Source organism: Myotis brandtii, unplaced genomic scaffold (assembly GCF_000412655.1).
Source record: "Myotis brandtii unplaced genomic scaffold, ASM41265v1 scaffold212, whole genome shotgun sequence".
Taxonomy (NCBI): Eukaryota; Metazoa; Chordata; class Mammalia; order Chiroptera; family Vespertilionidae; genus Myotis; species Myotis brandtii.
The window spans coordinates 861,079-884,285 of NW_005357931.1; the positions used below are offsets into that span (position 1 = coordinate 861,079).

The window sequence follows — 23,207 nt, forward strand, 5'->3', positions numbered from 1 at the left end:
TCAGCACGCAGGCTTAGGCGGCACCTGCTGGGTGCTGTCCTCCATTCTCACCCTGCAGCATCCCTGCAAAGTCAGTGGTGTCGTCTCCAGTAAAGCCGAGGTTCACTGAGACTCACCGAGATGAAGTGATTTTCAGGTCTCTAGCAGGCCTATGCGTTAAGGCACATTAAGCACCATTCATGGCCCCACCCCGTTCCGCTCCTCACCTCCAGCCCAGCATCCCCTCCTCCGAGCTCTTGAGTTCTTATAGCTCAGCGGTCGCCAACCTTTTGGACCTCATGGACCACCAGTTGGCGACCGCTGTTATAGCCTATCCTGAATGCTTGAGTGCTGCTGTAGGTGATTTTCTCACGGCTCTCTAACCAAAATTTATAGATCATAAGCTCCCGGAGCTTAAAGTTCTCCAGCCTTTGAGAATCACCTACTATAGAAGTAGAACGTGAACTTGAGACAAGTAAAGGAAGAAGGGGGGAGGTCCAAGGTCTGGCTTTACGTGCTGCCCAATCCACCCGTAGAAAGAGAGATTACTGTGGGGACTGGACAGGCAGATAACCCCTCAGGGTGGGTGCGGCTCGAGAGCCCTGAGGGAGTGGCCAGGTCAGGGAGATGCACAAGGATGCTGTCCAGGCTGAGTGGACAGAAGCCTCATCAGTGGGATTCACAATATAAAGAAATAATAATAATAATAATAATAAGCACCAGGAAGATAATGTGGCAGGAGGAAAACAGAGAGAGGCGTAGGGCTTTTTGGGAGGGATCAGCCAGCGGCTTGTGGGGGAGAGACTCTGAGGGCTTACAGATCATAAGCCCTGGGGTAACTGAGACCCTTCTGAGATGGGAGTGGGGGGTGGTTTCAGGTGTGGGAAGCGGGGATGACATCAGGTCAGGCCATGCTTTAAAAGGAAAAACCTTCAAGGCCAGTCATCGTTTCCCTTTGCTCTTATTACAAGCTCATGGAACAATAATAAGATTCTCAATTCAGGTTCACAGGAATCTGGTAAAATGAGGTGTGTGTGTGCAGGGTAGGGGTGTGGGGTGTGGTGGGGGGGGGAGAGTAGGGTGAGTATACTAGAAGACAGGCATGAGCATTCTAGCTACAGAAAAGGAATCCTGTAATGGAGGCCTTCCCTCACCCTACTGCTTACAAAGTAAACACACTGGCATTCTGGTTTACACATCAGGCACTTGTGAGTTTGGTGAGCATGAGTTAGTCTCCTGCAATGGGGTACTCCCCAGTGGACTGATAAGATCGAGTTTCCGGACCAACAAAAATAAACAGCCCAGATGCGGGTTTGTCATGCTGACCCATGGCCCCTGCCTGGCCAGGCCTCTGGCCTTCCCTTGGGGAAGCCTCAGTCGCATTCTGAAACCCAACCCTCCACAGGAAAGAATGGTCTCCATAACCAGGAGCCAGCTGAACTCCCCAGTGAAGTGTCTGCAAGAATAAAGTCATAACAAGTATTTGTATAACCTTCCTGGCTTTGGCAACCTGGAGTCATGGAATTACAGAGGGTCAGAAGAGCCAGCCCTGTATTGTACAGATAAGGAAATTAATTGAAGCCCAGCGAGGGCAAGAGACCTGCCCAAAGCCCCACAACTGGTGGGGGCCGAGCAGAAACTAGAACCCAGGCTTTTTGACACCAGGTTGGCAAGCCAAGTGTCCATCCGGGACCTTGGGTGTGAACTTTCCAGAGAGCTCCTCCTCCATTTTAGTTAATGGTCATCATCCGGGTTCCATGGAGAAGGTGTTCCGTTCCTCCTGTGGCTGCCTGGGCACCGGATGTGACTGTGCCTAGAGCAGGGGTGGGCAAACTTTTTGACTCGAGGGCCACAATGGGTTCTTAAACTGGACCGGAGGGCCGGAACAAAAGCATGGATGGAGTGTTTGTGTGAACTAATATAAATTCAAAGTAAACATCATTACATAAAAGGGTACGGTCTTTTTTTTTTTTTTAGTTTTATTCATTTCAAATGGGCCGGATCCGGCGCGGGCCATAGTTTGCCCACGGCTGGCCTAGAGCCAGTGTCAGGGGAAGAAGGCCAGGTGGACCCAGCCCACTCCTGCTGCTTTAGGAGAAAGCATGTCCTCCAGGGCCCACAGTCCCTAATGGAGTGGGTAGCAATTTGCATCCTTTGTCAAGCCTGGCCCCTCTGCAGCCAGGGCAGGGGGAGCAGAGTGTGCCTAGGATCTGACCCAGCACCAGGCCTCACCAGCAGGCCTGGGAGAATGCCCCGCCGGTAGGATGCCAGCCACAGGGAAGAGAAGTACCAGGCTCTGTGGCTGGCTGACTCCCAGGCTGGCCTCAGCAGCCACATTCTCCCTCCGAGGGTGTTTTAAGCCTGCTTACCTCGTCTCAGTGTCCACCCTTCTGGGAGCTCATATCTGAGTGTTTTTGTGAGTGAAAAACCACAGGTTCTAATTATTTTAAAAATTAAATAATGAACTCCTGGAAACTTGTTTTGGCAGCCAGATCCATTCTGCAGGATGTCATCCAGTATCAACTCACCGTCCCCAATTTCTGACCGCCCCCCCCCCCATTCCTAAACCACTTTCTAAATGATTGAAATAGTACATTTCTGTTGACTGTGTGTCTTGGCTTTTGGGCCCCATCCTACAGGGAACATGCCTTGTCTAGAGTCTGATACAGGGGCCGAGGGCCTGAGGAAGGGCTCTGCATCCCCGGGTTTCCATGAGGACTCAGTTTCCATGTCCATTGGCCTGTTTCCAGGAAGTAGCAGAAAGCTTAGCAGACCTTAATGGAAGCTCAGATGAGGAATGATTTGTCCCACAATTGGCAGGCACCTGGTTGTCAAGCACCTGTGTGATTGACATGTGGGATCCGGAGAAGCAGGTCCCTGACATTGGGGGCTGTCATTCAAGTGGGGAGGGAGGAGGCGGACGAGGAAGCAGGTGGGACCCTTGGAGGCCAATGTGGTCAGTGGGGACAGAAAGAAACCTGGCTCCCACCCGAAGGCCCAGGCATTGGGAGGAGTATGGAAAGCTGTGCGGTGGGAAGGGGGAGGTGGGAGAAAGTGGGGCTCCCTGGCCTCCCCGAGGGGCCTCCATGTCCTGATGCCTCTGTTCTTCAAGAGGCTCTGCTCTGTCTCGTGTCATCATTGTCTCCCGTCTGTCTCCTGCCCGCAGGTCCACTCTGTCCAGATGCTGCAACGCCCCCTCCTTCCTCTTCACCACCCAGAAGAACACGCCCCTGGGGACAAAGCTCAAGTACGAGGTGGACACCAGCGGCATCTACCACATCAACCAGGAGATCTTCCGCATGTTTCCCAAGGTGCTGCTTTGGGCAGGGCGGTCTGGGCGGGGCAGTGGAGCCGATCTAGCCGGGCCCTCTGTAGCCATGCCTAGTGGCTTGGCAGTGCTCTGCTGTGCCCTCTGCACCCAGTCCTGGCCCTGGTTGGCCATGCTCTGAGGCTCAGTAGAATGTCTTCTGGGGTTCTGTCTGGCATGATGAATGACAACTGGCTATTATTTGGGTGACTTCTGGCAAGAATGTGGTTATAAAATTTTGGCTGTTGCATTGCTGGTAGAGGACATCCTGAAGATAAGCATTTGTCCTCCACCCAGGGGAGGCACAAGAGCAAAAACCTCCATGCGAAGGCTGTGCGTGCACAAGAAATCAACCAATGCAAAGCACGGCACTGAAAGAGGGGTCTGTATTGGATGACCTTAGGTGGTCGTTTTGTTTTTCAAAGACTCGGTCTGCCCATCTGTAACATGGGGTTTGGACTGGAATGGGTTTGGCTGCTTATAACAGAAAATCTAAAATATCAGAGTCTTAAAGAAGATACACGTTTATTTTTTCATTTCACATGCAAGAGATCTGGGGGTGGCCATCCGTCCAGGGCCAGCACCGTGGCTCCCTGGTCATGGGGACCACAGGGGAGGATCCATGTGTGCGAACTGCTCAGGTCACTGCGGCTTAGGTACATGCACTCACTTCTGGCCTGACTGCCGCCTCAGACTCTCAGAGAAGGGGCCCCGAGCCTGCCTGTGTTTTCAGCTGATTCTGAGGGTAACCACCGAGAGGAGGAAGGCTCCATGGGACATGAGCACCTCCTGGAGAGTGCTGGGCTCCGGGCAGGACTTGAGCCCAGTTTGTAGAAAAACTGGTTGGGGTGTGTTCAGGTCTTTCTGGATGACGTCCGAGGGCCTGAGCTGAGTGCTGATGAAAGAGAGCCCAGGGCTTCTCTGCTTTCTGTTACTCGGGCAGGGTGTCCTGGTAAGACTGGGCCTTGTGGGGGCACCGGGAGGAGCTGGAGGTGCCAGACGTCCTTTCTCAGGTCACAGTGCTGGAGGACATGGGGTGTGAGCCATCTTGGCGAGGTGGGTCTTGCAAGGCCTGGAACATGAGGTTGACAGCAGGTGAACTTGCATCTCACACAGGTAATGCCAGTGGGTGACACACAGCTCGGTTATGACATATGGGTCCAAGGAGGGCCATGGGCATGGGCTGCTGAGGCCCAGGAATTAGAGAAGGGATTGGCAAAGGTTCTTTGGAAAGGGCCAGAAAATAAATATTTTAGGCTCTGCAGGCCATCTGGTCTCTCTCACAGCTACTCACCTTCGTCCTTGCACAAAGCCGCCTGGCTGTGAATACACCAGTGAGCGTGGCCCTGCTCCAATAGCTCTTCAGTTCCTCTTAAACGCTGACATTTGTTTATATACTTTTTACATGTCACAAAATATTTTTCTTTGGATTTTTCTCCAACTATTACAAAATATAAAATCCATTTTTAGATTGTAGGCCATGCAGAAGTAGGTGATAGGTCAGATGTGGCCTGCGGGGCTGTAATCTGTGACCCCCTGAACTAGAGCACGTGACACAGAAGTATTTCCCACACTTCCTAAAAGTGCATATCTCTTTGAGTTTGTAAAAAATAGAGCTTCTTGCCTCCTACCTCCACCCTGAAGATTCTGGTTCCGTGGTTCTGGGAAGGAGCCCAGGAACTCAGGTAGTTTTTGATTTACAGAAGTTTGGGAAACACTGACATACAACATAAAAAAGCCTTCCATGGTCTCTCCAAAGAGGATTGGTGTTTTCTGTTTCTCTGGTAAAAATCAAACAATGCCGTTTCCCCCACTGGTCATGAGACACCCTTGTTTCCCCACCTTGGCCCCCTGGGCCTGTCCCTCCAGGGAGAATGGGCCACGAGGAAGGACAGTCTCCCACAGACGTGCCGCATCTCCTTAGGTTTAGCCGCATCCCGATGAGCCTGTTGTAGTGTGATTTTTCCAGGACGCCTGCCTGGAAGTTGGTCCCAACGGAAGCCCAAGGTGCTGACGGGGCCGCTCTCCTGCAGGCTGGCCAGCTGGTGTGTGCTGGGAGGACAGCTGCCCAGCAGCCTCCTGCTGTCCGAGATGGAGGGGACCTTCGGGCCATCCAATAACAACCCGGTCCCCTTGCCGAGACCCCTCTGGGCCGGGGCCCTGCACTGGTAGGCTTTTCATTGACACCAGTGATTCTCCACAGGGGGCGGTTTGGGGACATTTGGCAATGCCTGGAGACATTTTTGGTTGTCATGACTCGGGGGCACTCTTGGCATTAGTGGGGTGAAGCCAGGGATGCTGCAGTGTACAGGTTAACCCCAACAACAAGGCATGACAGCGCCAAGGCGAGAAGCCCTGCTTTATATCATATTGAGCAGCAACGAAGTACACAAATTACAACATTTTAATTTATAACACATTGCATAAAATTTACAAAACCAAAACACTGGGAGCTCAAAAAACTTGCCCTTACCTCATTATAGGGCAAAACCAAGATTGAATTTTGGGCTTATGATGAGGGGGCCCAATCCTGGTTTGCCCAGACTTTGCCAGTTTGACCAAATGTAAATCCTGCATCCCTGGCAAAGTCTGCCAGTCCTGGCAGCTGGGATGTTTGGTCACCCTGCCCTTGCCTCCAGGTCTGTGTGCCTGCCCTGTGGCACCTGCTTCACGTGGCCCATGAGGGAATATGACAGAAGCAGGTCTCTTAAGTGTCAGGCCAGTATTTGCTTTTTCCTGCCAATTTTCCCGTGGCCCCCTGGAGGGCATGCCGAGAGTGCCTTTGTGGGCAGCCAGTACCCAGACCAAGGTAACCTCCAGTTGAGGTGTGACCAGGTCAAAGCGCTGTGAGATGCTCACTTCCAGTGCTCCTGTGACTGTCATCCTCACTCAGGGTAAGTCCTAGGTTCCCTGGGTGTGCCAGCCTCTAACTGTTCCCCTGAGGTGGCCTTGCTTGCTCACCTCGTCTCCTATCCCCGCTGCTGCCAAGTCCTGGCATCTGTCCCAGCCTATATGACCTTTCTGTCCCAGGCCTGTGTCCTCCTCGTGGACAGAGGGCGGCTCTGCATCTCGCCCTGAGCTGAAAGGGCTGAGGTTTAGGGCTCTGGTCCCAGGGTGGCCCTGCCCTCATTTCTGCTGCCGCCATCCCCAGAACATCTGCATTCATCATTAAAATATGTGCACTAGCGGCTGTGAAAAGCTGATCCTCCAAACATGGGGAAACCGAAGGCCAGCAGGGCTGTCCTCTCTGCGTGCCGGAAACCTAGCACACCCCGGGGCTTATTGAAAATGGCCATGGAGACCTGGCTTCTGGCCCCAGCCCATTTGTAGTTGCCTGTGGAACTGAGGACAAACCTGACCTCTTTTCTCACCTGCAAAGTGGAATAACCCCTTTTCTCTAACATTCCCTACAAGGCTGCCTCATAGGTCCAGGAGGAGTAGAGGTGGAGGGGGGTGCGGAGGTGAGAGCACCCGATGAAGGCTGTGACCTGTCTCCCCAGGACATGCCCTACTACCGGTCCCAGTTTAAGAAGTGCGCAGTGGTGGGCAACGGAGGCATCCTCAAGAACAGCCGCTGCGGGAGGGAGATCAACAGCGCCGACTTCGTCTTCCGGTAAAAGCACCATCCTGGTCTGCACCTGCCACTTCTGCCCCCACCCCTCTCCCTTCCCCGTGGTTGCCCTCCCCCCCAATGCTGCCCTTTACATGGTTAATCCCCCACTCCCCACCCCTGTAGACCCTCATGCTCCAGGTTGTCAATTCTCTCTAGTGCTGTCCCCTTTGGGCACATGGTGGAACCTCTCAGAGCCTCAGTCTCCACATCTGCATAATGGAAGCAAATGGCATAACAGATGTGAAGAGACTCAGGACTCAATGGGGCCCCAGGCAGATCGGTCGGTGAGGCCTCTGGGTGGCCACCTTCCTGGTTGTGTTCTACTCTTCCAGAAGCAAAGCTTGGAACCAGGGTAGCTTTGTATCTAACACCAATTTGAACTTCACCCTGGCTTTGCCTAAGGTAGAGACTGGTCCTTATATTTCTTCTTCCTTATGTAGAGCCCCTCTTATCTTGGGGACCCTCACTTACATCTTTAGTCTGGATAACGAAGATGGGCTGAAAATGAGAGATTAAAGCAGAGACCTGGGCTGAGGCTGCAGTGGGCTCTCGGATTGTAGATTCAGTTATTGGGCTGCTCAGGGTTGGTGGGGGAAATGGTTGAATGGGCCCCTCCATTCCCAGGCCACAAAGATTCCACCCAGTTGGCTGCCTCCGCATCCTTCTCTCACGTGATCATCCCTCCCCCGCCCCCTGCCCTTGCCCACTCCCCGCTCCATCGGGAATGACTGACCACAGGCCATCGGGCTGCCTCGTCTCTTCCACAGGTGCAACCTACCCCCCATCTCAGAGAAGTACACCATGGATGTGGGGGTGAAGACGGACGTGGTCACCGTGAACCCCAGCATCATCACAGAGAGGTCAGTGGCCCTCTTTCTAGACCTGTGGGGTCCAGTATGGTAGCCACTGGTCACATGTGGCAACTGGCACTGAAGTGTGGCCAGACCAGAGTGGGATGTGCCATCTGTGAGTGTCACCACCCCCCTTTCCAAGATGTAACGTGAAAAAGAGGATGGCCCCTATCTCATGAAATCTTTATATCGATTATATGTTGAAACGATAGCCTTTTGAGTATATCAGGTTAAATAAAATATATTATAAAAATTAATTGCACCCATTTTCTCCCTGTTTAAATGTGCTTTCTAGAACATTTAAAATTACTAGTATATATGTGGCCTGCATTATATTTCTTTTGGACAGTGCTGGTCTAGACTGTCCTCACCTAGTGCTGGGTCAGAGCTCCCAGTCTGTGAGGGGAGGGCGACTCCCTGTGCAGTATGTCCAGGTCACACTGGGGAGGAGCCTCCTGCAAAGATCTCCTCCCCACCTGGCTCCCTCCGGGGATCTATCTGGGAGGCCTCAGGGGAAGAGGTTCATGTGTTAAAACTCCACCTCTGTTTCATAGTCACACCATCCAGGTCAGATGAAGGGTAAGGAGGGGAAGTTGTTAAATTGGGTCAGAGGCCCAGGAACAGGGACAGTCAGCAGAGTGAAGGAGCATTTGACACCTGTGAGATGAGCCAACCTGAGGGCTGTTTAATGTAAAGGAAAGATAAGTGAGAGGCTGCTGGTGTGGGGAGAGGGGCAGGCAGAGAGATCAGCAGCTGGTTTGAGATCCATTAGGGATCTTAGGGAAGCCACAGGTGAATGCCCCGAGGGCTCCAGGGAAGGCCTCCACTCCCTCACCATCCCACTGAGCTCACCCCGGCCATGTGAGTGCAGCACTGCCTTCCCCTGGCAGCCACACACTAGGTATTTGTCCCTTTGGGCCCCGACTGTCCTCTCCTGCACTCACTTACAAACACACACCTGTCCTGGGGACGCCTAGGCATTCCTCGCTGAGGTGACTGAGATGAAAGGAGGCAGGGATGGCCCGAGAGTCCCTCCCTCCTTTGGAAAGACCCGAGGGTGCAGGGCTGGAGAAGCAAGGGCGCGGGGCTTGGGGGCCCCGGGGCCTGGGGGCCAGGGGCTCAGGGCGCAGTGGCTGACCCTCTCGCTTGCGCCCACCCAGGTTCCACAAGCTGGAGAAGTGGCGGCGGCCCTTCTACCGCGTGCTGCAGGGCTACGAGAACGCGTCCGTGCTGCTGCCCGCCTTCTACAACACGCGCAACACCGACGTGTCCATCCGCGTCAAGTACGTGCTGGACGACTTCCAGGCGCCGCAGGCCGTCTACTACTTCCACCCGCAGTACCTGGTCAACGTGTCGCGCTACTGGCTCAGCCTGGGCGTGCGCGCCAAGCGCATCAGCACCGGCCTCATCCTGGCCACGGCCGCGCTGGAGCTCTGCGAGGAGGTGCACCTGTTCGGCTTCTGGGCCTTCCCCATGAACCCTGCGGGCCTCTACATCACTCACCACTACTATGACAACGTCAAGCCCCGCCCCGGCTTTCACGCCATGCCCTCCGAGATCTTCAACTTCCTGCACCTGCACAGCCGCGGCATCCTCCGCGTGCACACGGGCACCTGCAGCTGCTGCTGAGGGCTTGCTGGCTGCCCTGCCTGCCCGGCCCCCAGACCCTTGCTCCTCCTTTCCCTTCTGCGCTGGGCAGGGCAGGGCGAAGGTCTGGCTGGAAGGCTGTCTGTCACTACCTGGTAGTTCAGCTTCATGCTTGGGACCCACCCGTGGGCCCGGAGACAGGGGTGGGGTTCGGGGCAGAGTCAGGTCTGTGCTGGGCATCCAGGGACTTGGTCTGGGCCCCGTGTCTCTGCCCGGCCCACGGTGGCATGCTGCTGGGGATTGCCCGTGAATAAAGCACATTTCCACTCAATGTTAGCATCCAAGAAAGAGAGCACACTGTATTGGCCTTGTCACAGCTAAAGGAAGGCCCCATGGAGAATGGAAGAGAGACGGCAAGATTTAATTCAGACTTTTGGGCTCCTGAGTTGTATTCCAAGGCCTCAGCCCTGATTTGCTGTCTAGAATCTCAGAGCTTAGCAGCCAGCTCAGCCACCAGACCTTCCTGTGAAGACAGAGTGGCCCAGAGGGGTCCAGAGACTTATCAGCCAAGGTTACACCTACTGACCGAGCCCATTAAGTGACCAGTGAAAGCTAATGCGAGGCCTGTGTAAGGATCTTCGCAGAGACCCCATCAGCTGAGGAGAGCCACACCGTTTCATACATATCTTCACACACACAGTCTTGGTGCCTCCGGGTTCAATCCTGCATCTGATCTTTTGATGAGAAGAACATAAACCAGACCAGCCATTTGCACTAAGGTTTTCAAGCCAATGTTACCGCCTCATAAGCGCTCAGTGATTTGCTTCCTCTTCTGGCTCCTTATTTCCAGCTCTGTTTTAACCAGGAGTTATTTATAAGACCCGTTCCTCTTTATGTTCCTGAATACTGCACAACGCCGCTATGTCGTGTTCCTGAACAGGAACCGTAAGGCTCGGTTATGAACCGAGTAAACGGTGAGCTGGGCGGCAGGAAGCCCATCATGGCCCCGGACACCAGCATCACCGAGGGATCTGCACAGGCAGGACCACCCACGTGGCCAGCCAGGCAGCCCACGCACACATGTGCCCGCAGGGCCTGCACTGGGGGAAGTTAGCTGTGTCTAGCTGAGAGGGATCAACAGGTCACTTCACAGCTGAAATTCATTCCCTTTGCTTCCGGCGTGATGTTTCCACCACTAACTCGGCCGTGCCGGATGGACACTGTTGATAAATTGCCTTAGAACTTAGTTTTGTAGAATCTTAGAATGTTAGTCCTGGGGGGAGGGACTTCAGCCTCCTCCCTCCCTTTCTTTTTTCTCCCTCCCCCCCTTCTCTCCTTTCTCCCTCCCTCCCTTTCCTCCTCCTTCCTTCTCTCCTTTTCTTCCCTCCATTCTGTAAACATGCCCATAGCTTGTTCTGTTTTGATCTGGGCTTGGGCTTGGACATAATGATGAATATGGACACATCTCATTTTATTGCACTTCATATATGTTGTGTTTTTTTAAAAAATATATTTTTATTGATTTCGGAGAGGAAGGGAGAGAGAGAGAAACATCAATGATGACAGAGAATCATTGATTGGCTGCCTCCTGCACACCCCCTACTGGGGACCGAGCCTGCAACCCAGGCATGTGCCCTTGACCGGAATCAAACACGGGACCCTTCAGTCCGCAGGCTGATGCTCTATCCACTGAACCAAACCAGACAGGGAAAGATGTTGTATTTTTTACAAATTGAAGGCAAGACCCTCCACCAACAAAAAAGATTACGATTTACGTTTATTGCTGTTGTATCTCTCTCAGTATCCAGTATCCGAGGCTTGCCTTTATAGGCGGTATCTCTGACTCTGGGGCTGGAGGGAGACCATAAGCAAATCCCAGTCCCACCTGCTGGGTGCCCTGAAGAGGAGGGGGAGGAGCTGTGGGAGCACAGCTGGGAGCAGGGCCTTTCATCTGATCATCTCATTTACAGCAGAGCAACAGGCCCAGCCAGCAGGAGACAGGCAAGTGCAGGTGCTGTCCTGACCTCCAGGCTCAGTCCAGGGCTCTCAGCCTTGGCCTGTGCTTCGTGTTGGTGGGTCGTACAGAGCGTGTGTTCCATGCACACGCTGTTCTAGATGCTGACCTTCCCCCTTCGTTCTGAGCTCTGAGAAAGCTTCAGGCTGCTCTGCGGCTCCGTCTGCTTTTCGGCACAGCAGGGACGTAGCCAAGGAGGCAAGGTAGGCCCGAGTCCTTGGTAAACGGGGAAAACTGCACAAGGACAGCGCATGGCTATGCTTTCTTAGGTTCTGCCTGTGTCTCCCAAGGAAGGAGCTTCTGGGAAAGATTCTGGTGACCTGAGGTTTCCAGCCACGTGTCTGTGGTTCCTTGAGCCCCGTTCTGGAAGCCATGGCGTGCTGGAACTGGAGGCTCTTAATGATCATAACGTCCCACTTAAGGAAACAGGCCCAGAATGGAGAGGTGACCTGGGTCAAGTCAGGCCTGGGGCTCTACCGATGCCTGCTGTGGACAGACCCTCCACCTGAAGCATGTTCCAGGAGGGGTAGTGTTGGGGAGCTGGAGCCTGGGGGAGCCACACACCAGGGTTCTCACACTGAGGGTGTGGGGAGCTGGTGTCGTCCCAGCCATGGCCCTTGTAGGAGCCAGGGATGGAGCATGAGGAGTCACCCCATGGAGGAGCTGCGTTTCATGGCTCATGGCCCTATTCCTGCCCATAGGTTTCAAGGCAAGTCTCTTCCTCTCCCTTATGGTCTCAGTGTCCTCATAAACAACTAGAGGCTTTGATCTCTAGGGTCTCTATAATCTCTAATTTTTTTTGAGACATTCATGATGTATGAGGTCTAAGCCATAAATATTTATGATTGTACCATCTAAGATTTACTGTGCTCATTCTCAGGCCCAAGACTGAACACTTAATTTGCATGATTTCCTATAGGCATCACAGGACCCCCTTAGGTTAGAAGATTCCCATTAGAAAGATGAGGAGACCAAGGCTCAAAAACAATTCAGTGACTGGCCCATGGTCAGGCACCCAGTGGAGGAAACTGCACCCAGGTCTGCAGAACCCCAAAGTCTGCGCTCCAAACCTCGACCTTAGCCACTTCCCATCCAGAGGGATCCTGATCCAGATGTCACTGCACATACTGGACCCTGCTCTAGGGTCACGTGCTCTGAGAGGCTGTCCTGGGTCTGGAAGACAGTCTGTGCTTATAGGGGCCTCCCTCCACACACCCTCCCTCTGGCACTGGAGGCGAGCTGAGGCCATCTCCACATTTTGCAGGTGAGCAGAGATGACCAGGAAGGGTACACATTAAATGACACCATGGTGAGTGACTTGCCCAAGGCCACATGGCCAGCTAGTGCCTCAACTGGGATTCACCCCATTTCCTGCCTTCCAGGTCATGCTCTTTCTCCTGCAGCCAGTATTTGTAGGAAAAACGTTTTTCAAAGGCTCAGAGACACCTGGGCATAGACTCGGAACCCCCACCATGTTCCTCTCAACCTTGTCCCTCTCCCACCCTGCGGTATAGACTACCAGTTACATTCTTATTTAGGGCAAATTGATGCTCCGCAGACAAAACAAAATCATAGCTTCCTTTGTGCTAAATCCACTGCCCCAGGGTTGAAAGGCAGCAAAAACAAGTAAATGACTTGGTGCCTAGCCAAGCCGAAAGGAAGGTGGCTCAAGGTCAGATGCGGCCTCTGAGCAATGCTGTCACGGCAACTCTGCCCGCTTGTCACCTGGGGCTGCAGAGAGCCTGGCGCCCTTGACTTTGTAAGGGCGTGGGGAGGAGGCAGGGACAGTGCTTTCTGACAATTGAGGGCAAGCACAGAACTGGCTTCAGCCAGGTATTCAACCGATATTTATTGAGCACTCACTTTGTGCCAGGCATTGTGCCAGGTGCTGGGGAACTATGGTAGTGATGAGCACAACATACCCCCTGCCATCCTGGAGGTGGCGGTCTGGTGGATGTGTCCAGACACTGAACCAAGAGTCCTACATGCACACACAAGAGCTGTGCTAAGTGCTGGCATATCCCGGCTTGTGGACAGTTATCAAGAGAGAAGGACATGCCCAAGTCCATCCTGAATTCTGAAGGTTGGCGGGAGAAAGATGATAATTGCCGAAGCAAGGACTGCTTCTCAGGTCTCATTGTCGTCATCCATGTGACATGTGACAGGCGTGGCCTCTGGTCCTTGAGTTTTCTCCTCCTTTGTTTCCTCACAGACCACCCTCCCTCCACCCCCGACTTGCCTCCTGTCTCCCTAAATGCTCCTACTCAGGCCCCTTTGTGATTCATCGTCTGTGATGCCACTTCAGGGCTTTCTTCTCCTTTTGGGAACATTCCTTCAGAAATCTCATCTGTTCACAGCCTCACGTCTCTTCTGTGCTTGCATCTTAACCCCCTTCCCTGCAGGTTGGTCCTCTCTCTGAGCATCAGAAACATGCTCACCATGGCTTCCTGAATGTCTGTACCTGCATGGCATCTAAAGCTCAATATGTCCTCAACTGGTGTAGTTAAATGGACAATTGTGACCCCACATCACCTTCTACCATTTACTAGCTGGGTGACTTTGGAGGAGCTGCTGAAGCCCCTGGAAGTTCAGATGAACGAGGCCAGGTCACTAGCTTCAACCGTGGCAAGGGTCAAGTGAAATAGTGTTGCATGATGCCTAGCATGGTGCCGGCACAAACTAGACACCAGTGAGCACAGGTTCCCTCTCTCTTCTCCCTTCCCCAGTCATCCCTCAGTGAATGGCTCTACCGCACCGATGGCCACTCTACCTCAAACCTGGGTCACCCTTTGCTCTTCCTTCTCCTTCACCACCTGTGTCTAGTTGTTTTCCAAATCAAGTCAATTCTGACTCATAAATAGCCCTTGAATTTATTTCCTACTTGCATTCCTTCTGCCCTAAACGCAGGCCCATCTCACCGATCTTCTGCTTCCAGAGAATTACCTTCTGGAAATACCTTTGGTGGAGTCCATTGCCTGCCTGTACCATATAGTCCAGATTCCTTACCCAGACTTGCAGGGCGTGTTCCCAGGTGGCTCACTCCCTTCCCAGAGACCCTCCTGCCACCGCTCCCTACCCCGCTAGTACTCCTCCAGGTGCTGTGCTTTGTATAGCTGTTGGAAATGCCTGGATTGGCCCACACCCCGCCTCCCTCTGTCCTCTCCTTTATCACTTTTGCAGATGATGTTATGTTGTGGTCCCTGCGTCCTCCCCTCTGTGCTTCTGCCCCAACCATCACTGACTTCTGTTAGGACATCCTCATAGCACATGGCATGGGCATCCTGTGTCCTTGGCCCAGGGTCTGTCCTTCCCTAGGGAAAGCCTCCCAATTTGGCCCATCTTGGTGCCCTTGCACTGGCACAGAGCCGGGTGTTTACTACAGCAATGGGGCCTCTGGTTACCTAGTGGGCTCCAGGGGTCAGGAGACCCAGTTAATAAACTGAGTAATGCCCTTCGAAATTGTCAGCTTAGGCGAGCCCCTGTTGATTGTTTTTTGCCTAGTACCATCTATGTGGGAAGCACTGAGCTGCGTAGACACCCCCGTCTGTCCTCGGAGCTCGGGGCCCAGGAGGCCGGGACATCTGTGATGTGGTGGCTTGTGGGCTCATCACGCAGTCTCAGCTCCCCTCTTTGTTTCCATTATAATCCTGCTCATCTGCTTCTTGCCTGCTAACCAACCCTCTTTCTCTAGTTTAAACTAAAGCAGGGAAAGGCATTTCTTTCTTTCTTTTTCTTTTTCTTCCCTCCTCAAAACCATATAGATTTGTCAGGATCTTATATCGCTGTGCTGAGGTACAGGCTGGTAATGAGGGATTTATCAATAGCGTCGCCAAAACGAGTAGCCTGAGACAGCTGAGCTGAGCTTTGCAAATGTCTGCTGCAGAGGCTCTGTCCTTGGCAGGAGGGGATGGTGCTGCTCTGAGCTCAGCACTCACCCTGCCTCTCCCTGCCACCAGGGCACCCTCCTCAAGGAGGCTGCTGTGGTGCAGGGTCAGGCGAGGCCAAGCTAGGGCTGTGCCGGTGGCTGGGCGCGCCTTCTGTTGTCCTGTGGAGGTTGCACATCCTGTAAGGTGTCCTGAGAACGCAGTGTGTACTTCCAAGGGTGGCCTGTAGGTCGCCTGTATGGAAACCCCTGGTGCTTGTTAAACCCCCACCCCTGTACTCAGAGCCTGGGGAGGTGGGGGTGATGCCGGGGAATCAGCTTGTATGACATCCCAGGTGGTCCTGGCGCTAGAGGATGCTCTGCTGCTGGTAGGTGCGGGCTGGTGTGTGGTTTGACATTCAGACTGCAGTCTTAAGTGAGGAAAAGAGAGCAAACAAGAATCTGGCACACAGCCCAACTTCTGCGTTTTCTAGAAATATAAACATAATATACAGCCCGCTATTAAACTAGCAATGAAAAGTAACTGCTCAGGGATCTCTAACATTTATGAAATCTGTTTTGGCCATAACACTATCGGAGATTTTATGTGTGTGTGTGTGTGTGTGTGTGTGTGTGTGTGTGTGTGTGTGTGTGTGTGTGTGTGTGTGTGTGTGTGTGTGTGTGTGTGTGTGTGTGTGTGTGTGTGTGTGTGTGTGTGTGTGTATGTGTGTGTGTACCTCATTTTTAATTGTGGTAAAACACACATCACATAAATTTACCATCTTAAAAATTAATCATTTTAAAGTGTGCAGTCAGTAGTGATCAGTATTTTCAGAGTGTTGTGCATCCCATATTCAGAACGCTTTTCATTTTGCAAAACCAAAACTGGACACCTCTTAAAAGACAAGTCCCCATTCCCCTCTACCCCAGCCCCAGTAACCACCGTCTGCTTTCTGTCTCTGTGCTTTGACCCCTCTAGGTTCCTCTTATAAGTGGAATCACACAGTATCTGTCCTTTTGTGGCTGGCTTGTTTCCTGCAGAATCACTTAGATATGGGCTGTTCTCAAGTGACGTGGACTGTTCTCGGTGCCCCTGTAATAGGATTATGCTTTTGTTTTTGCCTGAAGCAGTTGTTCTGGGTCCTCAGTGGGGCCCTGGCTTCTGGCACTCAGGCACCTTTGCTGAGGGTCAGAGCAGACCTGGTCTCGCTTCGCCAGCTGGGCTCAGCTGTCCTGGCAGCCAGTGTCCTGAGAGGCAGCCCTGCCCATCTTTTCTAAGTCTTTAGATATTTCCCCTGCGTAGTCTTTTCATTAAAAAATAATAATAATAATAAAGAAAGAAAAAGAGAGAGAAAGATATACTACCACAACATAGCTCTTGGCACAAAAGCCAGAAATCAGTGATGGGCACGCTTTCCAGTTGGGGGATGGTTCCCTTGGCAACCAAGTAACTTATTTCCTTCAACTAAATGACTTGCTCAGCTTTGGGGTTAACGTTTTATTTGCTCTAGAACTGTGGTTCTCAACCTTGTGTGCACAATAGAATCATCAGGGGTCCTGCCCACTGGGGTCAAAGCCCGGCCCAGCGCTCTGCCCGCTCCCCACCATGGAAAGCAAATGTGGAAGGCGGTGATGAGGAAACGTGGGTCCCACAGACACGGGCTGGGGTTCACACCCACTGGCATCGTGCTCTCCCCGCCTTTCCCACCTTCCTTTGGAAAAGGCTCAGAGGTGAAACCAGCTGGTTAGTCCCTGCTTTCTGCCTCGATCTCTCCTCCCTCCAACTGGAGGCGAGTCTCCCCCTCCCTCGGAAGATGCCCAGCAGTGTGGTCCCAGTGTGAACCCTATCCCTGTGGCAGCCCAAGATCCGCATTCAGCCGCAAAGTTGTAAGAGGAGGAAATGACTGCTGTTTTATTGAAATGAAGTCCAAGCACACCTCGCTTCCCAGGACCACGGATCCTGCAGGCTCGCTCAGCCCGCAGGGAACCGGGGACTCTGAAGGAAAATTAATCTGGAGCCCCTGAATCCACGCTATAAAGCTCTGCATCAAAGACCAGACGTTTTGCTAACAGCAAATCCCTCATGGCGTCCGCTTTAATCTTTGCTTCAGTTCCAGTGACCTTGGTTCTGGTGTCTCATGATCAAGCAGACGAAGAGAGTGGCAAGAGGTGCTAGATATAGCAGAGGTGGCAGCTAGTCGCTGGATAGCAATGGCATAGAAAAGACCACAACTCGGCATCTCAGAAACTCCCAAGTGATCTGAGGCCGCCTAGTGGAGGGGCAAATAGTTCAGGGAGGGGCAAGTATGCCATAATCACCGCAAGGGCAGCAAAGCATTTCAGATCTGTTCACCCTGAGATGTCCACATCAGGCCAAGACAGGAAAACCCTCCAACATGGTTCAGCACACTGCGGCTCAGAAGGGAAAGGAGCCTTTATTATAGTCCACTTTATAATTATTTCCGTCCCCAAACACTTACAACACATTCATAGCAATCTTGGTGCTTAAGAGCTTAGCCCTCCATCACCTTGAAGTTCGGGTAGGTGAAGCAGGCCATTATCCATGGTGCAAACTCTTTGGGACTTACATGTTCCCTCTGACATTGCCATGCTCTCTGCTACCCTCCCCCAAGACAGAGGGAGAGGAGGGGGGAGACACGCTCTGCACCTTCCCTGCAGGGCAGCCTGCAGTGTGGTCCCCGGTCCACAGTCTGTGGCCGTAGCCAGGGCAGCCTCCTTCTGCCTCTGCTTCCACCCGTGTCCTTGTTGCATGTGGGAGGGGGGGTCAGGACCTCCGCTGGGGCCAGAGCTGGCTCTGCAGTGACTCGGGCCTGGGTTCATTTGTGAATTGAAGAATATGACTTTTTTTTTGTTCCCATAGATCAAGCATGTCAAACTTGCACCCGCCGACTACGAGTTTGACATGCTCACCATAAATGAACATTTCTACTTTTTTTTTCTTAAATCCTAACCTGAGGATATTTTTCCATTAATTTTTAGAGAGAGTGGAATGGAGGGGGAGAGACAGAGAGAGAAACATCCATATGAGAGAGGCATTGATCGGCTGCCTCCCACATGCACCCCAACCAGGGCCAGGGATGGAGCCTGCAACCAAGGTACAGGTCCTTGACTGGAATCGAACCTGGGACCCTTCAGTCTGCAGGACGACGCTCTATCCACTGAGCCAAACTGGCTAAGACCTTCTACTTTTTAAACGCCTTCGCCACCCCCTTTCTCACGGGGCCTCCCTGTATTCCTGAGGAGAGGGTGACAGGCCCAGAACCATGACAGGGGTGTGCCCAGGTCACATGGGGCTGGCGATGGAGTGCTGGTGTTGTGCCCAGGATCCCAAGGGGCAGGGGGAGGTGGCCTTGTCCTGCTGTAGCTCCCGTGGCCCTTCTGCTTTCTTCCCTGTGGTGTTAGGCTGATCTGGAGTCTGGTCCAGGCCTCAGGCCCTGCCCAGCGTCTGTGTGGAGGGGCCTGTTTGGTATTCATTTCTCTCTAGTTCCCAAACCCTGGGCACCCAGGGCACCCAGAGCCAGCAGCATGGGGTGGCCCTTCCTGGGGGTGGGGGAGTGGGAAGGTAGGCAGACGACTGGAGAGTCCCTGGAGGCCACAGGCCTGAGCAATGCGGGGCTGTGGAGGGAGTTGGCATTCGGCTTGTGGTGCCAGCCCCCTGGTGCTGTGGCCGTGTGGGAGAGGCTGGTGGGTCCCAAGCCACAGCTCCTGCCTGCCCCCAGGGAGCTAGCAGGACCCTTGGCCCCCACTCTGGCTTCTAAGCAAGCTCCTCCACTCAAGGTTGCTTTGGGGGATAGCTGTTTCTCCCTGGGACTCCCACACTCTGCACACACATTGTAGGGGTGCAGCTAGGCTTGGTGGCTTACAGATTCTCTTTCTGGACCTGTCTACACCCCCATTCAGAAAGCCATACTCTTCTTCAAAGAGCTATGAAATAGATGTATATGTATTTTTTTTTTTAAAAAACTAACCTTTAACTCAATGGGCATACAATGGGTTGTCAATGGCACAGAGGAGTCAATCTCCTGCCACCTCACTCCCCAAAATGAAGCCGGGACAGACGGTGAGGTCAGCAGAGGAACAGGGTGAGGGTGGTGGTGGTGGTGGGGGCTGCAGCCATGTGCCCACTGCCCTCACGTGGCTTCAGCCAGGCTTGATGTTAGTTCCCTGCCTTGGGGTTCAGGTGAAGGCAGCCAGCGGAGTTTGTCCCTGAGAGGTGGTGGCACCAATTCATCCCTGAGCGGCCTCCTATGTTATAGAGAAAGTGGCCACATGGACGTGACCTTCACACCTTCACGTGCTCCTCAGCCTCATCTGCCCCGCACCACACCGCGCTGTGTCCCACGCAGCCATTTGCATTGGAGATGAGAAAGGCAGATGCTGTTCGTTCGCTGGGATGTGGAGACACTCGACCTGGGCGTGGAACAGCAGCGATGCTTTAAAATCCTCTGCCCTGTGGACTTGCTCCTCCCCCGCCCTGGAGAGGAATGCTCTGTGCCCTCCCAGGCGTCTGGAGGGGCTGCAGCATTATTTGTTTTTATGCAAATGTTGTCCTGGGAGCAGGGGCTCCTACCAACTCCTGCAGCATAACCCCAGCTTGTGTGTGGTCCTTGAGTGATTCGAAGTGTCGGCTGTGACTTATGCCTCGGAACATAATCAGGGTCCTTTGTATCTGTCACTGTGTTTGAAAAGCCCTCAATTTCCACCCAATAAAACCAGGCAAATGATTCATCTAGAAGGGCTCTGGCTGTGGCTGTGTGTGTGTACGTGTTGGGGGACTGGGCTGGACAGGAGGCCTGACACAGACAGCACAGTCACTGGGAGGTGCCTGGTCTTGGGAAGCATGCACAGCCACTCTGGGCAGGGGTGGCAATCAAAGCAGAGGTACAGGTGAGCTCATGGAAGGGCTCAGGGACCAGATCCAGACCAAGCTGGGGGGAGCGCTGAATTGTCAGTACACGGGAGCAGGAGGACATGACCGAGGACCACAGGCTGCCATGGGAGGAGGAAGGGCCGCTGGTTCCTGAGGGCTGGAGGCTGCAGAGCAACTGGGGCTTGGGATGTGCTCCCACCTGGAAACAGCCCCCCACCCCCACCCACCCCAGCTTGCAGTCCTGCCTCTCTTATGTCCAGAATCGCATCAAAGGCATCTGAGCATTAATTATCCTTTTTTAAAAAGTTCTTTCAATGCCAACCTCCTATTTAAAGTAGGACTATATTTTTGAATTTGAATTCATGCACAAACTGCCCGTGGCTGGGGCCTGCCTGGCCCAGGAGATGTAGATGAGATGGCTTAGCTTCCTTGTATCTGCAGTTTGGGGAAGTCCAAAGCCTTCCCTGTGATTTCTGCAAATTCCCAGGGACGTTTTCATGATCCCCCTGCCTCAGCAGCCCTTTGATATGAATGATCTTAGGATGTGGGCCAGAGTGTGTGAGAGGAGATGGGAAAGACATGGAAACCACTTCCAAACGGGCAGCCCCAGCAGGAACATGGTGAGTCCCCGGGTCACACATCCTTGGACTGCCCATCCACTGGTCAACCTCCCAACTTGGACATGCCATGCGGCCCCAGCCTCAGCCCATCGCTGCCTCCTCCTCGTCCTCTCCCTCCTTCGCCTCCCAGTCCTCAGCTCCCCAGCACCGGCTCAGTGGAGATCACAGTTCTGCACTTTCTCTTGGGAGCAGCTTCAGCATTCTCTGTGCCCTTGGTCTCCTGCTGAGCCTGGAGCTCAGCTTACCTTCTGCCCCCAGGAATTTCAGTGCCAGATACAAGGCCTTTAAACATTTCCTTATTACAGTTCATAAAATGCCAAACACTCGAGTGAGCAACTGTGGAGCCTAAGGATATCATTCCAGGGTCAGCCTGGGACCTGGGCTCTGTATTCTAGTCTGTCATAGTAAGAAAAAGGGCTGAGGGCCATAGAAGTAGGACTTCAATACCTATTTTTGAATGAATTACTCAATGAGCAGAGGGACAGGAGTTTAATGTAGCCCGTTTATTTACTTAATAAACACTTATCAGATGCTCACCACTTGTCATTTCATTCAACAAGTATTTATTTTTAAATTTAAGTATAGTTGGTATACAATATTATATTAGTTATACAGTATTTGTTTCAGGTGCACAATATAGTAATTTGACACTTTTAGACCCTACAAAGTGATCACCTCACTAATTTTAGTGATCTCATGTCACCGTGTAAACTTATCACAATATTATAGACTATATATTCCCTTTCCCCCTTTCCCCCATCCCTCCACCCCCTCCCTTCTGGCATCCCTTTGGTCTCTGTTTCTATGAATCTGTTTTTGTTGTTTGTTTTGTTTTTAGATTCCACATTTCAGTGAAACCATGTGGTATTTGGCTTTCTCTGCCTGACTTATTTCACTTAGCATAGTATCCTCTAGGTCTATCCATGTTGTCACAAATGGCAAGATTTCTTTTTTTGTTCATTACTGTGATATTCCATTGTCTATATGTCCTCTTCTCTACAAGTATTTCTTGAGCCCCTACTTTGGGCCAGGCTACTTTTTGTGAATACACATGCTACCTCTGCATTCACGGGACATAGAGTCTGGCCAGAGGAACAGAGGTAATAAAAACATGTCACGGCTCAATGTTTAATTATAGACCGAAAGGAGCACACACGTGTGGCTGACCTGAGGTTGAGTCCAGAAGAGCATTCCCCTGGGGCAGTGACAATGGAGGTGACAGCTGAAGGGTGAGGAAGGGGTAACCATGTGCCAGGCAGGGGTCAAGTTGTGGGGAAGCAAGTCCAATGTAAAGAACCAGCCTTAAGGTAGAGGGGTGAAGGGGGTGCTCATTGCTGCCTCTCCAACCCCAGGCTTAGTGGGAGGGGCTTCCATGGAGCCACCCAGAGAGCATGTAGTTGGGACACTGAGCGCTGGCGCCCCCTCTTGCCTGGGGAAGCTCAAGGGGCCGGAGTTGCAGAGTCAGCTGAGTTGGGAAAGTTCCCATGGAGTCCTGCTGGTAGGGATGTGTCCGCCAGAGGTCATGTAAGAAGGGATTTTCACACTGGCTGGTGTGGCTCAGTCGGTTGGAGCATCATTCTATACACCAAAAGGTCTCAGGTTCCATTCCCAGTGAGGGCATATACCCAGGTATCGGGTTTGATCTCTGATTAATGTTTCTCTTTCACATCAATGTTTCTCTCTCCCTTCCTCTCTCTCTCTAAAATCAATAAAAACATATCCTTGGGTGAGGATTAAAAATAGTAACAATAAAAATAAGAAGGGATTTTTCTTTGGTGAGGGTGGCCTCCTTGGCAGTAGGAGTCTGTAGGGCGCACTGCTGGGCAGAAGCTGAGGTGGGATTGGGGACTGTCTACCCAAGGAAGGGCCATGGCCCTCTTCAGGGCACAGGGTCGGAGGGAAGCCTGGGAGCAAACCTGCAGAGGTGTCCATGGAAGACTGGGCCTTACCCATCCATGAGGCCCAACCCTGCAGTGGGGCTGGTTAGATCAGCTCCTAAGAGAGGGAGGAGGTGAGCAAGACAGAAGGTGGCAGCCCCTCCTAAGGCGGCAGCTCAGCCTGGCTGGAGAGAGGACGGAAAAGCCGGAGTTTCACACTCACTGGATGTGGGCCGCCACGCAGACTCCGCAGTCCTAGCTGCTGACATGAGACAGTGTTTGCCACTTAGAGGGACCTTATGGCGATCAGCGAAGTCAGGGGTGCATGCGAGATTTTACCCAGTGTCACAGGAAGGCTCACCCCTACCCAGCAAGTGTCACAGCCACAGGCCTGCTTGCTCGGTGAGCCAGGTACAGAAGGGATTACAAAACAGTGAGCTGTGTGCCAGGAGCCAGGTCAGAGCAAATGGGAGGCGGGTTTTACAGAATGACCAGTGACCAGGTCTTGGATTGCGCTTTGGAGTCTGCCAGTCAGAGAAGGGGACGTGGACCCGAATATGAAGGTCAGCAGGAAACAAAAGGGTTTGGGGAGTGTGCTCAGGTGGG

The 23,207-nt window shown here is 52.8% G+C and overlaps 1 protein-coding gene across 1 annotated transcript in view; it reads left to right on the forward strand.

Moving 5' to 3' along the window:
- Positions 1–10,811, forward strand: part of ST8SIA5 (ST8 alpha-N-acetyl-neuraminide alpha-2,8-sialyltransferase 5) — a gene marked incomplete at its 5' end in the record, with an annotated part of 42,193 nt that extends 31,382 nt beyond the window's left edge. The window contains 4 exons of the mRNA XM_005865740.2: positions 3,146–3,290; positions 6,787–6,899; positions 7,667–7,759; positions 8,911–10,811. Coding sequence (XP_005865802.2) covers positions 3,146–3,290; positions 6,787–6,899; positions 7,667–7,759; positions 8,911–9,379 — 820 coding nt within the window. The remainder of the gene's footprint in view (positions 1–3,145; positions 3,291–6,786; positions 6,900–7,666; positions 7,760–8,910) is intronic.
- Between the last annotated feature and the right edge of the window lie 12,396 nt (positions 10,812–23,207).